The sequence below is a fragment of the Panthera leo genome, chromosome D4 (assembly GCF_018350215.1).
Source record: "Panthera leo isolate Ple1 chromosome D4, P.leo_Ple1_pat1.1, whole genome shotgun sequence".
Taxonomy (NCBI): Eukaryota; Metazoa; Chordata; class Mammalia; order Carnivora; family Felidae; genus Panthera; species Panthera leo.
In genome coordinates, this window is record NC_056691.1 from 77,039,389 (window position 1) to 77,057,790 (window position 18,402).

General features: G+C 41.5%; 1 protein-coding gene and 1 long non-coding RNA gene across 2 annotated transcripts in view; one reads left to right on the forward strand and one right to left on the reverse strand.

The window, feature by feature from the left end:
* Positions 1 to 4,072: 4,072 nt before the first annotated feature.
* Positions 4,073 to 18,402, reverse strand: part of LOC122204855 — a 45,635-nt gene continuing 31,305 nt past the window's right edge. The window contains exon 4 of the long non-coding RNA XR_006195807.1: positions 4,073 to 4,333. This is a non-coding gene — a long non-coding RNA (uncharacterized LOC122204855). The remainder of the gene's footprint in view (positions 4,334 to 18,402) is intronic.
* TLR4 (toll like receptor 4) lies at positions 6,078 to 17,544 on the forward strand. Its single transcript, XM_042912614.1, has 3 exons — positions 6,078 to 6,524; positions 10,861 to 11,027; positions 14,347 to 17,544. The coding sequence occupies exons 1-3, from the start codon at positions 6,432 to 6,434 to the stop codon at positions 16,586 to 16,588; spliced, it is 2,502 nt and encodes an 833-aa protein (XP_042768548.1). The 5' UTR covers positions 6,078 to 6,431; the 3' UTR covers positions 16,589 to 17,544.

An 18,402-nucleotide genomic window follows, 5' to 3' on the forward strand; every position in this document is an offset into this window, starting at 1 on the left:
AGCAGGGGAGGGGCAGAGACAGAGGGAGAAAGAGAATATCCCAAGTAGGCTCTGCACTGTAAGTGCAGAGTCCAATGTGGGGTTTGAATTCACGAAACTTGTGATCATGACCTGAACTGAACTGAAACCAAGAGTTGGATTCTTTAAAAAAATTTTTTTTAATGTTTTATTTATTTTTGAGACAGAGAGAGACAGAGCATGCGCAGGGGAGGGGCAGAGAGAGAGGGAGACACAGAATCTGAAGCAGGCTCCAGGCCCTGAGCTGTCAGCACAGAGCCCGAGGCGGGGCTCGAACTTACAAACCGTGAGATCATGACCTGAGCCGAAGTCGGATGCTTAACCGACTGAGCCACCCAGGTGCCCCTCAGATGGTCCTACTTAAAACTTTAATACCACTAACCATTCTTCATCCCCCCTACTCCCTTTTAAAAATTTTCATCCACATATATTAACATCATCTAATATACTATGTAATTTATCATTGCTATTGGCTCTCCGTGTTAGAACATGAGCTCTAGGGGCGCCTGGGTGGCGCAGTCGGTTAAGCGTCCGACTTCAGCCAGGTCACGATCTCGCGGTCCGTGAGTTCGAGCCCCGCGTCAGGCTCTGGGCTGATGGCTCGGAGCCTGGAGCCTGTTTCCGATTTTGTGTCTCCCTCTCTCTCTGCCCCTCCCCCGTTCATGCTCTGTCTCTCTCTGTCCCAAAAATAAATACAAAACGTTGAAAAAAAAAATTAAAAAAAAAAAAAAAAAAAAGAACATGAGCTCTATGTAAGCAGGCGTCTGTTTTGTTCATGGCTGTGTCCTTTATGACTAGAACAGTGCCTGGCAGAGTTTAAGCACTGAGCACATATTTGGTGAATGAATTAATTAAGGATAGTCAACATTTGTGTAAAACTGTAATGTTTAGAGGTACATCCTCATTTAACCCTCAAGTAATATTATTAATTGGGCCACAGTATTATTTCCATTATAAAGTTAAGGAAATTCAGTAATGCTAAAGATAAGCCTCACACCAAGAAATGATGATGCCAGAAAGTCAATTGGATAATTAAATATTTTTAAATATAGCCCTCTCTAGATTACATGATGTCTTTCCAGAGTCTGAATGAACTGGGAAATTTGGTGATTTGTGAGACAGAACAAAGAAAGGATAGTCTCTTGGCTATAAAGAACCAACCTCTGCCTCAGAAAAAGAGACAAAGGATTTCTGTACCCCATGAGAAGGCACCGTGTTTACTACAAGTATTTTCATCTTAACCCACTTGCTATGACTCTATGTGCCTCTGTGTTGGTTATCCTGGGGGCACATGTTATCCCCTGGGGAATAACAGGAGGTAGGAAAGTATAAGAAAGGTCCAGAATAATCACTGAACATCTTATTACAGTCGCAGTACTCAGTATGGAAAGATAACAAGTACTTGAAAATATCAGCGACATAGTAAAAACAAATTCACATACATTGTTCATTGATTCATTCATCAGCTACTTACTGAGTACCTACTCATGCATTCAACATATGTGAACATCAGACAAAGCCTCTACCTTCATGGAGTTTATATTCTACTGGTAGAGACAGACAGTATAGAGATGGGAAATTCAAAGTAATTTTTCATTTTTTAAAGTTTATTTATTTATTTTGAGAGAGAGAGAGAGAGAGAGAGAGAGAGAGCATGAGCGAGTGCACGAGTGGGGTGGGGCAGAAAGAGAGGCAGAGAGAGAGAATCCCAAGAAGGCTGCACGTTGTTAGCACAGAGCCCAAGGTGGGGCTCTATCTCAACCGTGAGATCATGTCCTGAGCCGACAGCAAGAGTCAGATGCTGAACGCACTGAGCCACTGAATGCCTTCAAAGTAATTTTTTAAATGACACAGGAAATGTCATAAACACTTCAGGCTGGGGAGGAATAGGTGCTACTTAGGCTTGAGAGCTCCTGGGGTGGGGGTGGGTACCCTCACTCTCCCCTGGGACTTGAAGCATTCGGGAGAAAATATTGAAACATACAGGACAGTACTTAATGTAAGGACCCTGCCCCGGAGACAGGAATTGGGTCACTTGGAGCCAGAATACACTTTATGCTTCTGCTTAAAAGCAACATTTTTGTGTGTGCTTTAGATCATAGGAACGGTGGTTCAGGGCACATTAAAGGATAGAGGACTGGTAGTGGGTATCCAAAGATAAAAGAGAGTCTGTGGGTCAAAATAGGAAGCATTGAGTATTCTAAGTCCCTTTGTAGATGCAGAATACACATTAGCCTAGGATATGTTGTAAGGAGTCAACTAGTGACAAACTATTTCTCATTGAATGTAAGATACCACTGATCTTAAGACATACCGTTACTGTATTTGCCACTAAACAAGGAAAAGGAGAAAGTATAATTGTAATATATTGTCAGTTATGAGATGCATCCTGATTTGAGAGGTGTTAACATGTGAGAAACTGTGAGATGTGGAACTGTTGGATAGAATCAGGTTTAGTTCTTAGATATGCCAAACTAACTGGGCCTTTCTTGTCTGATCCAGGCTATGTTGTGACGGTTTACCCTTATTTTATTTTAATTACCATAAATAGATATTATAGGATGCTAAGGTTGTGGCTAAGATAACTCTCTGATCAAAGATGATTTGTGTTCCTTTCCATAACATGGAATTGGTGCTGTGGAGCCGTATATCCCAGTGTGTGTGTGTGTGTGTCTGTGTGTGTGTCTGTGTGTGTGTCTGTGTGCGTGAGTGGGTGTGAGTTTTGGGTGGTGGGTAGGAGGCTTGAAGCTTAGGAGATAGAGTCCTCACTGGGTGTGGTCTTGGGACTGGTTCTGGCCAATAATGTGTGAGTAGAGATAATGTAGGTCACTTCTGAGCAAGGATTTCTAAGTATCTGTGTGTCCTCCCATGCTCTCTTCACCTTCCACAGCAGGCTTAGAGGCTGCATATTGAATATTCTACCATAATGAAATAAAAGGATCCTGGACCCACGAACCATTCTTGGAGTACCTCCAATCAGGAATATTCTTGCTGAACATTGCATGGGCAAGAAAGAAACGTCTCTTGTTTTAAGTCACTGAAATGTGGAGGTAGATACAGAAATCAGCCTATCCTAGCACAGGTCAATTTTGTTCTTTCTTTATTTCTTAGCAAGTATGTAGTGCCTGCCAAATAATACCAAACACTTCTTCCAAAACTCTGATGAAGATGGAAATTCCTCAACTGACTGAATGCTTATGGGTCCTGAGTTGACCTTGCTCCACAGGGATTAGAAGAGCAAGTTGCTTCCCATGCCCCTGGCGGGGTCTCCTCGACTGTACCCAGGGTGTGATTATTACTGTATTGCAGTGGAAACTATGGGCCCAGGAGTTTCTCTTTTGTATTTGATACATGGCCTGTCTCCTGGCAGGGGCACACAGAACTGAGAGCTCTTTGACTGAGGTCAGTAGATCATGGTGTGTTAATCCCATGGAAAGAAAAAAGCATCTTCACAAGGCACTATCATTAACTCCCCGTTCTTGGCTAAGAATAATTTTCAAGAAGACTTCTATAAAATGTGTGTATTCACATCCTTGAAACATAGTCTGGGAGACTGTCTTCGACCCCTTCTCTTAGTCCTCATCTTGGCCATCATGGGGTTTTCTCCTTAGTGATGGTAAGAAAGGGGATTTGCACCATTACACACATATTACTCTATCCCCTTGAGTGCTGTGTTCTAGTAATGGGGTCTTGTTCTAGTAACAAGACCTTGTTTTGTCTGGCGTGAAATAACACACATTTGTTTCTGAGAAGGTAGAATGTGTGTGTGTGTCTGTGTGTGTGTGTGGGTGTGTCTGGATGTGTCTGGGTCTAGTGGGTGTTAGAGGCATAAGGCATGAGGTCTAGGCAATACAAACCATTAGAATATTATTAACATGAGGTGATTTTATTTGCATTTTAGAAACATTGCTTTGCTTTCAGGATAAGGGATGGATTAGAAGAGTTAAGACATGGGCAAAAATAAGCCTGGTCCCTGAGAGACCCGTTAATAGTGTATTCCGCTAATCCAGGCCAAGGGATATATTCAATGGCAATGCTAATAGAAATGAAGACTGACATTTTAGAATTCTTTTATAGATCAAATCTCTAGGAAATGGTAGAATGTTTTATTTTAAAGTGTAGGTTTTATCATTCAGGTGTGGTGAGACCAACAGATCAAGAGATGATTGCCATTGAAAATCTAGTTTGTTATTCACAGTTCCCAAGAGGAAGGCCACACACTGCACCATGCAGGGCCACATGTGGAAGCACCAGCATCTGTCAGGAGGCATAAAGAGCAAACAGCAGACACAGGCAGGAGGTTTGGTTGTAGTTTCTGAAGTAGGAAAGGCAAGAAAACATAAGGTCAGCAGGCTTAGACTTGGCTAGTTTGAATAATTTCAGGAAGCTATGGGGTATAGGTGCTTTCTCTAGGTATCTGGTACCTGGTATCTAAGGCAGAAAATTGCCTCCTAGCGTATAAAAGCCAGGCAGAAAAGGCATTCAAAGTATGAGCTTAGGATTGGTGCATTTGTATATGAAAAGTGAACTCCAGAGCAAATCACTTGCTGTCAAAGGACTGTCTAGCCCTGGGAGGGACAGTCTATCCTAGCCAGCAACGCCGGGAGGCAGAGCAACAAAAATGCAAAAAACAAGAAAATGTAGTTAATGTGCATTTGATGAGAAAAAAGAGGAAGTCAAAGCGATTTCCTTCTGGGATGACTATGTGGAAGTGAAATGCTATTTACATTTCAGAGAACTATTCTTCTTTATTGAGCACCTACTCTGTGCCAGGCACTGCTCTATGATCTTTACATAGTCTCAATCCTCAAAGCAAAAGTTTGACAGTGGGACTATTTTTAGCTTAATTGTATACTTGTGTTGAAGAAGACTGCAAGAGTTTGTGCTCAGTCGTCTATGACATGCTCCCTCAGAGCTTGATTTTAGAGATGTTGAACTTGAGGTGCCAGCAGGACATCTTGGTAGAGCTATCTAGGACACAATGCTAGCAATACCCCCATTTTTTCCGATGTTCTTGTTTAACAGAAACTTGCCTCGCACTTGCTACATCCCAGATACAGCTCTAAGAGTTTAACAAATGCCAACTCATTTAATCCCATAGCAATACTTTGAGGTATTATTTTATCCCCATTTTACATATATTTTTAATGATTATAATAGCTACCAATTTATGGAATATACTGATGAAGCATGTACTAAACATTTTATGTAGATTAACTAAAGTTGATCATGTAAGACAAATGTGATTTATCTCCATTTCAAAGACTAGAAAACTAAGGCTTAGTGGCTTGCATCATTGGACTACTGTCCCATGGCTCGATTTTTGTGAATTTCATAGATTCGAGCTTTGATTCTGATTAAAGGCATTGTCCCATTTTGCAGACCAGAAATTAAGGATCAGTAGTATGAAGTGACTGACAAATGCCATGGGGCCATCCTTAAGTCACCCAGCCTCAGTTTGGATTTCAGTATATCTGATTCTTCATTCCAATCTCTTCCCAATATTGCTGTGCTTTCAAACTGTGGTTCACTGGAGCTGTGTTTTCAGTCAGTTTCACAAAAGTGAATTTCTTCACAAGATTTCACAAGAGTTGACGTTGCTACGTGCTGAATTGTATTCCCCCAAAATCCATGCTGAAGTTCTCCAGTCCCTCAGAACGTGACTATGTTTTGAGACTGAAGCTTTAAAAAGGTAATTAAGGTAAAATGAAGTCATATGGATGGACCCTAATCCAAAATGACTGATGTCCTTTTAAGAAGGGGAAATTGGGACACACACACACACACACACACACACAGGGAAGAGCAAGTGAAGGCAGCCACCTGTATGCTGAGGAGAGAGCCTGAAGAGCCGTCATCCCTGCCCACACCTCCATCTCAGACTTCCAGGCTCCAGAACTTCATGAGGAAATAAACATCTGCCCTTGAAGCCCCCCACCCCCACCCCAGTGTGTGGTAATTTGTCACGGTAGCTTTAGGAAATGAATACATACAGTGAGTTTCCTCTACTAAAACGAAACTGGAAAGCCACGTCCTGGATTGTTGCGCAGGCTGTTTGACCAGTTTGATTGCTTTCCTAAGTTCACTAACCAGGAGGTCAGATGACTTCCCGGGATCAAAGTCAGCTTCCTCTTGCTGTTACTTGGACCACTGATCTGCAGACATTTTCTTCTTCTTCTAACTTCCCCTCCTGTGACTGGGGACACAACTATTAGAGAAACAAAAGCCCAGAATGCTAAGGTTGCCTTTCTCACTTCCTCTTGCCTCTGAACGCAGCATTGCTTTGAATACAGTCATTGTCCTAGGGCACTGAGCAGGGGAGAGAAAGCGGCAGTACCTCGGAGGCCACACCAGCAGGCGGATACAGCGTGTCATGTTTCACCGAGCCATTTTTGGACACAGAAAATGCCAGAATGATGCCTCCTACCCGCCTGGCTGGGACTCTGATCCCAGCCATGGCCTTCCTCTCCTGCCTGAGACCTGAGAGCTGGGACCCTTGTGTGGAGGTACGTGGTTAGTGTCAGCTCATCTCCTATGAGATTTGCCTTGCTTCTGAAAAACTGCTCTCTGCCCAGAACTTCCCACTGTGGATCCCCTGCTAGTTGCCTAATTTCATTTGCAAAAAAGAGTCAAATTACCTTAAGGACTTGAGAAGGCACAGGGACCAAACAATTCATGGTTCCATGGCACCAACAGGTAGCCCATGGGTCATGTCCCATTCAGGACTTTAAGTGCTAATAGGGGCTTTAGGTCAGATCTGCTTAAAATCACTGTTCTTCGACTTCTGGGCTGTGTGATCTTGAAGAAGTTATTAAACCTCTCTGAAGCTAGATTTCACATCTATGAAAGCATTATAATAATACCTGCTTAAACAGAGAGCTGTAAGAAGTCTGCTTCCTGTCATTTCCTTCTGCTAGTGGTCTGTACTCTCAGCTTCAAGCACTCACTTCACCCCTTTCGATCTCAGGAAGGAGTGTGTGAGTGTGTGTGTGGGAGGGGTGTGGGGGTGTGTGTGTGTGGGGGGTGTGTGTTTTCTCTTAATAGGGAGAACTTTCTAAGTGGATTTCAGACTTGTGGATCTAGCCCTGGTTCCAAAGGATGAAAAGAAAGGAGTTTAGAAAAGAAAGGGGAGAAAGAGAAATGAAGGCAAAATGGAAAATAAGAAACAAAGATACAAGGGGTGGGGGAAGAAAGAACCATGTAAAATGACAGCTAATGCAATGGCTTCTTTCTTTGTGAAATACCAACCGACTTTTGCATAATCTCATTCATGATGGATCTCTTCTGTCCCTCCCCACCCTGTGCATGGACTTTCACAAGTGCTTTGGAAGCCCATGGTAGGACCCAATAACCAAGAGAATGTCCTGGGATTTAATGTGTGACAGGGTCAGAAACTCAAGAAAAGCATAACCAGTGGTGCGCAGAGATTGAGGGCATGGCGGAAATACCATGGGGGAAATACATACCATATGTAACAAAGACAAATTTGTCATCTCAAAGTCTTGCCTTCCTCCAATTTCCTGCCCAGAGCCCTACTCCTTGTCTCCTCTGTGTCCCTCCTGCTGTTAGGTTAATGGGGATGGTCCTCTAATCAAAGTCACCACTAAATAAAATCACACCTTCCCTTTTCCCACACCTCATATTCTCAGTCTCCAAAACCTGTCCAACCCTGCCTATCCCCTAAGTGCCACCCTAGGGCAGGTCCTCAATTTTCCTGGCCTTGAGTCTTGGATAGTGACTGGTCTCCTGCCTCTGGAGTCCCCTTTCCACTCTAATTAACTCTGTACATTTTTGTTTGTTTATTTGTTGTTTTGCCTAAGTCTCAGTTCCAACAAATTGCCCTCTTAACAACTTGTGATAACTTTTGAGTGCTATTAGAACAGTTTGCTACCCCACGGCCTTTGCACTGGCTTCCTCTAGCTAGAATGCTTTGCTCCTAAATCAGTGCTGCCCAAAGGCAATATCATGTGGGTCACATGATCTTATTTAAACAATAAATGTAACCAACTAAATTTAGCCAAAGTTGTACTTAACTAAATTGTAGGTAACTAAGTTTAAAATGTAGCTTTAAAATTTCTGATAGCCACTTTGAAAAAATAAAAACTGATAAATCTGATTTTAATATTTTTATTTAACCCAATATATTCAAAATATTATTTGAAAATGTAATATATACTAAACTATTAATAAAATATTTCACAGCCTTTCTGTGGCACAGAGTGTTTGAGATTTAGTATGTATTTCACATTTAATATACCTCTCAATTTAGACTGTTTCTCATTCTCAATAGCCGTGTGTAGCTAGTGGCTACCATGCTGGAAAGTGCAGTTTTCCTTATCATCATGACTTAATCCCTCATTTCATATTTCTGCTAAAATGTCACCTCCTCTTGGAAGTGTTCCTTGATCACCTCATGTAGAACTCCCTATGCCCCATATTTGCCTCTAATCTCTATGACAATTTATTTTTTATAGCACATCATTAAATACTTTTTGTGTATTTGTTCACTATTTTTCCGTCCTTTTAAGATGGAATCTGTAAGTGAAGGATAACATTGCTGATTTTATTTATCACTATATCCCAGCATTTTGTGCTGGTCTCAGTCTATCAATAACCAATGTTGTGGTTGGACCAGCCCTTGTGGTTCTTTTGGATTGTAAGGTACCTTTCAGCAATAACCATCTGGAAACTTTGAAAAACTAAAAATTTATAACTTATAAGACCTGGAAATTATACAGCACATGTAGGGCCACACATGTGGCCTCATTGAGGGTAGAGAAAAAAACTGCTCAAGCATGTGGGGTTCTGTTTTGACTGGGGTTGAGAATGGGGCCTTAGGGTTTCCCTGGCTCCCTTCTTAGTGGTGAATTTAAAACATAACAGCAGAGAGTTAAAGGGAGGAGGTCGAGGGGGAAAAAAAAGAAGGCTCAGTGGGGGAAGAAGTCCTGGCTCTGTTTAGTCATGTGGCTGGTGTTGTGTTTATTTTAGCCCTCTTCGAAGCTGATGCCTCCCCCAATTAAAGCTTAAACCAGACACCTGAATTACAAGAAATGCCTACTGTCAAAGCTTAGACTATACCCAGTACCTAGTACCCAGAAATTGCTCAACTTACATATTTTAGATGATTAAAAATACTGCCACAGGGCTCTATCTTCCGCACTGGATTAGGATCCATTTCTCCCACTATGGACCAGCCGCTCTGAAATAGTTTCCATCCTTTTCTTGCTTACATTATTCTCTCCTTCTTTCTCTTTCCACATATCCAAATCTTGCTCATCCTTGAAGACACACCTTGAAACCTTCTCATTCTCAGAGGCCTTCTATAATCCCTGGATCCAGAATTGACCTCTACCACTTATGTGCCAAAGGAACTATTTTGGGGAAAAAAAATTTCCAGGCCTGATTTACGGTCCATTACACTAGTGTGAGTTGTGTTCCTATCTTAGCTCTTCCTCTAGACTGTAAGCTCCTTGAAGTCTGGAGCCATTTCACACTGGTCTTTGTACTGTCCATAGCACTTAGATAAAATGGCTACAATTTGGATTTAAGCAAATCTTCATTCAATCAGGTATTCTCTCATTTAGTCAATAAATACTTAGTGAGCATTCACCATTTGCCAGGCACAACTGTGAGTGCTGGAGACATAGCAGAGGACAAGAATATCAAAGCTGACAATGTAGTGAGGGTAATGAACAAGACACATGGTACAATCACATAGACAGTGTAATGTTAGATGGTGATACACGCTGCGAAGGCAGATGACAGAGCGTAAGGGAAGGATGCCTGGTACCATCCTCTATGAGTCAGTATGGTCTGGGAGGCTCCTACAGGGGATAGCATTTCCAGAGACATGTCCATCGATGAAGTGAAGAGCTGCACACGTGACCTGTAAGACCTTATGCAGATTATTCCATCACTCTGACTTCTTCTTTAAAAGGTTTATTTGAAGATTAAAGTATATAACATATAAGAAATAGGCCCACATATGGTAGGGGATTAATAACTAATAACAATAAATGTTAACATGTATTGATCATTTACACTGTAATAGGCTTTGGGATAATCTCTTCAAATGCCTTATTTCATTTAATCCTTTTAACAGATTCTATTTTGGTTTGGTTTTAAACAGAAAACCAAAATTAGCTGGCTTAAGCAAGAAATTTTGTTGAATAAATCAGAGAATTCAGAAATTAAATGGGAAGTTAGAGAACAAGGCCTACAAAGAATTTGGGAAATATGATGGAAACAAGCATAGGAACCAAGGGAGCATAAAGTACCTGGCCTTATTTGCTAGGTTACACCACTGAAGTCCAAGCATCTGAAGGATTTTTCCCCATTTCTGTGTTACCTACTCAAAGGTCAATCAGCCAAAAGAGAGAATGCAACTGGCAAAAATTGAGTTATGACTATGAAGTCCAGGCACCTGAACTGATAGCCTCCTCGAGGCTGTATACAATTGTGGGGTACTTGGTATAAAAAAGGTTTTGCCCCAAATCCCATGGAACACTGGGGTGAAACTCAGGGCTTCTGGACTCCAGAGCCTTAGCCTTTCAGCACTTGATTCCCTTGCTTCTCCCTAAATGCTGCCATTGTGATAGCAGAGGTTAGAAAACAGGACATAGGAAGTTCTCTCCCCTTCCAAATCTAGAGTAAGAGATTTTATAAAGTGAGTGGATAAATGAATGAATGAATGAATGAGTGGATGGATGGATGGATGAAAGATGGTTGGATGGCCCCAGTCCAGGAGGTCTCCATGGGTCTGGCCTAGGAGAAGGGTGTGGAGAGGGCAGTCCATTGAGGTGCATATATTAAGACACTGTATCTAATATGTGATCATTGCAGGTGGTTCCTAACATTACTTACCAATGCATGGACCTGAATCTTCACAAAATCCCCGACAACATCCCCTCATCAACCAAGGACCTGGACATGAGCTTTAACCCCCTGAGTCATTTAGGCAGCCATAGTTTCTCCAACTTCCCAGAACTGCAGGTGCTGGATTTATCCAGGTAATGACTGAGATTTTACACACGGCACAAGGTGAAATGCTCATTGTTCTATCATTTCGTTCTTATGTCAGGAGTCTCCTCTTTATTCACTTAGTCATTCATTCAACAGGTATCTTATTTGCTGTATAACTTTGGGCAAGCCCCTTCCTTTCTCCAGGTCTCAGTTGCCTCATCTGTGAAATGAGTACCTGGACAATTTCTAAAAACAGTTCTATCTTTCGATTTTAGGACAGGGGAGAAAATTGACTCAAACTCTTTCACCAGCAGATATATATTGATTACTATTTGCTATATAGTATAGAATCTACTAGGAAATAAAAGTTTATTGATATATTATATATACAACTCCAGCTATTAAAGAGGGCATACACACTTGAATGAAGTAACATATTAAAATCCTGAGCATGATGTTAGGCCCATAGTAGGCATTCAATAAATGTTACTTGATTCTGATTTGGGATTTTTGAACCTGAGATAAGCATGGGAATACACACCAGTAAGTGATAAGCTATGTGCAAACTAGAGGCAAAATGTTGTGTCGTTCAAAAGAGAGGCCTTCTCTGCAGTGGGTAATCAAGACAGATTTCATGAACTGAGTAGGATTCAAAAAAATATCTAGAATATTGAAAGTGTGACAGAGATAGGGAAATAGGAAGATATAAGTAACCCAAGAAGAAAGATGACAAGATCAAAGAAAAATATCTTCTGTAAGAAAGAACAGTGACTAAGATTTTTCTTTTCTGATTCAGGGAAATGTAACATTTATTAGGGCAGGTGAAATTATTATCATTATTTTGGGGAGAGAATTGGATTCTAAAATTATTTTCATCATTAGGGCTATGATGGGTTATGGGTTATGGGTTATGGGGCTATGATGGGTTTAAAATGTACTAGATAATGGATCATATTCTATATAAGAGTTTGGGGAAAATGAAGAAGCATTTATATATATGGCTATTTATTATAGAAACTTTTAATGAATTCTAAGACCATAGCATGAAAACCTTCTTTAGAGCAGATCTTTATATAGAAAGAAGAGGGGACACTTGATGTTTTATACTCTAACTTGGACAGTGAAAGTGTATAACAAAGAGGGAATGGAGCATTTTGAAAGGCAGTGGGGGTTGAGGAGAGAGCTCTGTGGGGCTCAGAAGACCTGAGCCAGATCTTCCTCCAATATTTACAGCCACATGGACTGAGGCATGTCACTTGATCTCCCTGAGTCTCAGTATTCTTATCTGTGAAACAGAAATGATGAAACTTACCACACAGGGCTAAATGTGATCGTGGATGTTAACATGCATATATATTAAAAACCTTATAAGGCAGACTTTATAAGAATAAAAATATTACTATTGTTATAGCACTTCATTAGTTTCTGAATTTCATTTTTCTGAATAAGACTTTTTCAAGAACTATAATTAAGATGGACAGATCACCCCTCCCCTTTTTTAAAGCAAGAAGTAGTTTCTCATCAGACCATGTGTTTTATAAGGAATACTTAAGGAACTTTTCTCAGAGGCCTTAACTATGTGCCTCAAGAGAGGCCAGCTCTCTCTCTCTTGATTATGGTTTAGGGCAAGGACAAACATAGTATTGTAGATATCCTTTCCCTTCTCATATCCCTTCACAATGTTCACATATAGTGATTCAACTAGTCCTCTAGGATGCTTTATAATAGACCAGGCACCCTGTTATTCTTATGGAAACCTATTGACACATGTATTTGCTTTTTTGGACAAGGAAACTGAAGTACAGAGACTTTAAGTAATGTATCTACATTCACTCTCTATGTTTTGTAGAGCTTGCTGCAGCAGAGATTCATAGTCACATCTCCTGCTTCCAAGTTAAATGTTGTCTTCATCTTAATGCTCTGTTTCTCTAAAGTGATGAGCCCCCTTTGATGAGACAGAGCAAGAGCAAGACCTCTCCAGTCATCTGATGCACACAGCAATATACATAAGTTTATAGGTTACAACATCTTATAACTGAAAGTAACTTGAGAAATAATCAAGTTTAGCTGCCTCATTTAGAAAGGTGATAACTGAGGTCCGGAGAGGAAGTTTCCAAAATCATGTGATATGAGAGAGAGGACATCAAAGACACCAGAGCCAAGATATCTTGCCCACTTTTCCAGTATTCTTTCTATAGCATCTTCCACCTTCTATTGAATTACCAATCGATAACAAAAGCTTGGGCCAAAATGCTTTGATTACCCATGACCCACATGGAGGGGATAGGACAAGTGGGGAAATTGTTAACGTGATTCAGGTTGGACTAGGAAATAACTCACTTGCAAATTGTAACTGTCATGCACTTGTAGGACTGGCAGGTGTTTACCATTGACTTGCCATTCATTGGCTGGATAAGAACCTTGTCTGTAGGACACCTCTACGAACACTGTATACAGCATGGCTTCCATTTCTCTGGAAATAAAATTCAAAATCCTTTATCCAGTCTTTAAGCCTTTGCTTTGTATCCTCCTTTCTCCACAAGTTCGTCTCACACTCCTCCACTTCCCTCTCTGTACTGCAGACACAGAAGCAGTTTCTTACGGTTCCTCCATGTATCATGGCTGTTGCCTACCTCAGACTCACTTCCTTTTCTTGGTAATCCTTACTCATCTTTCAGGTTTCAACTTAAGTGCTCTCGTGGAAGCCTGCTCTGGTCCCCCCTGTCTAGGTACATTCCTTCCATATAAGGTTTCATAGTGTACTTTCCTTTTCTTCCATACAACTCTCTCCCATCACCTGTTACTACTAACATTTACCTGTGATAACCACAACTTGCAAATATCTAGCTATCATACATGGAGAACTCTGCATTGACATTGAGGGTAACACAAATGTGTAATTTTTTATGTCTTTAAAATTGACACTGACCGGTTATTTAGCATGCCTAACAACTAACAGCTATCCATATCATCTGTGCCAATCTGATGGACAATCACAATTATGTATGGCAGGAAATAGCTAAAGTTAATCCAAGGTGGTTACATACTCTATCAGCCATACAGTCTTCACGTGTCCCCATTATTGATCTTTAACTGACTTCTTTCTGATGGATGTGTTGCCTCTGCTTAGCACGTGTGCCTAGTGTGCTAAAAAGAGTTTGTCATTGTGTCCGGCGTAATAATACTGCATCTGTGGGGTTTCTTATTTGCTCGTGTCATGATCTGTCCTGCTTCATGTCTTTGTCGATGGCATAGATCATATGGCATGTCACATCTGTGTGAAGAGCTAGGTGACTGGGGTGGTTACTCCATTTTGAGTTTTGATCAGCAGAAATATTACATAATCTGTATCTCTTTTCCCTGTAGGTGTGAAATTCAAATAATTGAAGATGATGCGTATCAGGGCCTAAACCACCTCTCCATCTTGATATTGACAGGAAATCCTATCCAGAGGTTATTCCCAGGAGCTTTTTCTGGACTATCGAGTTTACAGACGCTGGTGGCTGTGGAGACAAATATAGCATCTCTAGAGGACTTCCCCATTGGACATCTCAAAACGTTGAAGGAGCTTAATGTGGCTCACAATCTTATCCATTCCTTCAAATTACCTGAATATTTTTCTAACATGTCCAACCTTGAGTATTTGGATCTTTCCAATAACAAGATCCAAAATATTAATCATAAAGACTTACAAGTTCTACATCAAAAGCCTCTACTCAACCTTTCTTTAGACTTGTCCCTAAACCCTTTAGACTTTATCCAACCAGGTGCCTTTAAAGAAATTAAGCTCCGTGAACTGACTTTGAGAAGTAATTTTAATAGTACAGATGTAATGAAAGCTTCTATTCAAGGTCTGGCAGGCTTACAGATCCATCAGTTGGTTCTGGGAGAATTTAAAAATGAAAGGAACTTGGAAAGATTTGACAAATCTATCCTGGAGGGACTGTGCAATTTGATCATAGAAAAATTCCGGATAGCATACTTTGACAAGTTCTCAGAGGATGCTATTGACTCATTTGATTGTTTGGCAAACGTTTCTACCATTTCTCTGGTGCATCTGTATTTCAACGGGCTAAAACAGCTCCCTAAAAATCTCGGATGGCAACGGTTAGAATTGGTTAACTGTGAATTTGAACAATTTCCCACATGGAAGCTGGACTCTCTCAAGGAGCTTGTTTTCTCTGCCAACGAAGTTGGGAACACTTTTACTCAGGTTAAGTTGGAAAGCCTTGAGTTTCTAGATCTCAGTAGAAATGACTTTAGTTTCAAGAGTTGCTGTTCTGAGAGAGATTTGGGGACAACCAGACTGAAGCATTTAGATCTAAGCTTCAACAATATTATTACCATAAGTTCAAACTTCTTGGGCTTAGAACAGTTAGAATATCTAGATTTCCAGCGTTCCAGTTTGAAACAGGTCAGTGATTTTTCAGTATTCCTACCCCTCAAAAACCTCCGTTACCTTGATATTTCTTACACTCACACCCAAGTTGCCTTCCATGGCATCTTCAATGGCTTGATCAGCCTCCAAATCTTAAAAATGGCTGGCAATTCTTTCCAGGACAACTTCCTTCCAAATATTTTCATGGAGCTGACTAACTTGACCATTCTAGACCTCTCTGATTGTCAGCTGGAACAGGTGTCCCAAGTGGCATTTAACTCACTCCCTAAACTTCAGTTGCTAAATATGAGTCACAACCACCTCTTATCATTGGATACACTTCCTTATGAACCACTTCACTCCCTCCAGACTCTGGACTGCAGTTTTAACCGTATAGTGGCCTCTAAGGAGCAAGAACTACGGCATTTTCCAAGTAATCTATCTTCCTTAAATCTTACTCGGAATGATTTTGCTTGTGTTTGTGAACACCAGAGTTTCCTGCAGTGGGTCAAGGACCAGAGGCAGCTCTTGGTGGAAGTTGAACAGATGGTGTGTGCAAAACCTTTGGACATGCAGGGCATGCCCATGCTGAATTTTAGGAATGCTACCTGTCAGGTGAGCAAGACCATCATTACTGTGTCGGTTTTCACTGCACTCTTGGTTTCTCTGGTGGTGGTTCTGGTGTATAAGTTCTATTTCCACCTGATGCTTCTTGCTGGCTGTAAAAAGTATAGCAGAGGTGAAAGCACCTATGACGCCTTCGTTATCTACTCAAGCCAGGACGAAGATTGGGTGAGGAATGAATTGGTAAAGAACTTGGAGGAGGGGGTGCCCCCTTTTCAGCTCTGCCTTCACTACAGAGACTTTATTCCTGGTGTGGCCATCGCCGCCAACATCATCCAGGAAGGTTTCCATAAAAGCCGGAAGGTTATCGTCGTGGTGTCCCAGCACTTTATCCAGAGTCGATGGTGCATCTTTGAGTATGAGATTGCCCAGACTTGGCAGTTTCTGAGCAGCCGTGCCGGCATCATCTTCATCGTCCTGCAGAAGTTGGAGAAGTCCCTGCTGCGGCAGCAGGTGGAGCTGTATCGCCTTCTCAACAGGAACACCTACCTGGAGTGGGAGGACAGTGTCCTGGGGAGGCACATCTTCTGGAGACGACTCAGAAAAGCCTTGCTGGATGGTAAACCACGCAGTCCAGAAGGAATGGCAGATGCAGAAGGCAGCTAGCGTGGAAGAGTAACCTCTGCCTGAGGAGGAAACACTCCTGCAGTGCTCCTTGCCCAGCTTGACCCAGTACCTTCGTTCACGAAATGAGAATTAAATGCTGTGACATACCTGGCGCTGTGCCAAGGGCAGATGATTCAGTGGTGCCCGAGGAACCCAGGACTGCTGACCTCATGGGGTTTACAGCGCAGGGGGAATAAGTACTGTGCTAAATTACGGAATCTCCAGGTGGATGTTTCAACCAAATCAGCTAAGGAGTCCATGGCAGGGAAAGTCAACTCAACACTTACCCCATCAAACTGAATTAGACCTAAGACCCTGGGCCCTAGTGAAATCAGAAGGTATAGTTCTTCACCTGAGTCTTCTGAATGGAAACTACCTCATGTTTTACATTTTAGCCAGCTTAAACTTAACTGAATGAGGTCTTTACTCACTTTTCCCTTTTCTATTGAATGCAATTTAAATTCCACTTGATAACTCAGAAGGCTCCTGATTGAGACCACCTCCCCTCCAATTTCAACCTGTTTCCTTACATAGGCTAAAGTCTGTAACTAATTCCGAAGGAAATCTGAGTAATACATATCCACAAACATCCTGGTCTTTCTTTTGTATGTTCTAAATATTAACTGACTGTGCCTGATACATTTTTGTTTTTATAAATCTAGTTCTCATTTTTCATGTCTTCTCTATAAACTCTTACCATAAATAAGGCTTTTAGAGACATGCTAGAAATTTCCATATTTAAGCACTATCATTCAAGAAAATATGTGAAATTCACTCCATCACTTTGTCGCTTGATGTCACTCTAAAGTTATTAACTACTAAGTTATGACTGTCATGAAGGAAGCATTACAATGATTTTGTTTAAAGTGGCACTTTTTGTAAGAGAGAGGGACAAGTCCAAATTCCTGGTCTTATAAAGAGCAATTCAGGCTAAGGGCAGGCCAAGAAATGGGATGGCCTCAGGAGGTCATTTTTTTTTTTTTTTTTAATTTTTTTTTTCAACGTTTTTTATTTATTTTTGGGACAGAGAGAGACAGAGCACGAACGGGGGAGGGGCAGAGAGAGAGGGAGACACAGAATCTGAAACAGGCTCCAGGCTCCGAGCCATCAGCCCAGAGCCTGACGCGGGGCTCGAACTCACGGACCGCGAGATCGTGACCTGGCTGAAGTCGGACGCTTAACCGACTGCGCCACCCAGGCGCCCCAATTTTTTTAAAATTTTTTTTTTCAACGTTTTTTATTTATTTTTGGGACAGAGAGAGACAAAGGAGGTCATTTTTTGATGGTCCTAGAAACATATGGCTGATACAGTTGAGGTGACCACATGACGAGAGCTGCAGCAGTCTCTTCCACAGCAGATGAATATTGCCTGACAGGACACTGATGCCTTCAGGGATTGTGAAATAGTTTAAGGTGGGGAGCATACATTGTGGCTTCCTGTTGGGTATCACTCTGTGACCACATTTAGGAAGGAGTGGATGTTATGACTGAGAAAACAATGTCACTGAGGGTAAAGTGGGTCATGTTGAGGAGAATTCTTCGAAGAGCACACACTTATCTTCCCCAGAATGGTACATTCAAAGGAAGATCAGTGAAGATACTTGGAAAAGATGCTTGTCAAAACTGAAAACATGGCCACACCCAAGAGTGTGCTTGTGACGGAGTGTTTCAGAGTGCATTTTCATTGCAATATAGTGGGAGGTGTTGCACACAGCTGGGTGTGCTTCTAAGTCTTACGTGGTAGTGAAAGTGGATAGTGGATCTATGTATTTGTGCATGTCTCTAAGTATTACTGTCTGTGTGTGGATGCAAGA

What these genes read in the sequence shown, in the direction of transcription:
- TLR4 (XM_042912614.1), top strand. Translation starts at nt 6,432, where the DNA reads ATGATGCCTCCTACCCGCCTGGCTGGGACTCTGATCCCAGCCATGGCC. An exon ending in GCTGGGACCCTTGTGTGGAG is followed by an intron (nt 6,525 to 10,860) that starts GTACGTGGTTAG and finishes TGATCATTGCAG; the next exon opens with GTGGTTCCTAACATTACTTA. An exon ending in CAGGTGCTGGATTTATCCAG is followed by an intron (nt 11,028 to 14,346) that starts GTAATGACTGAG and finishes TTTTCCCTGTAG; the next exon opens with GTGTGAAATTCAAATAATTG.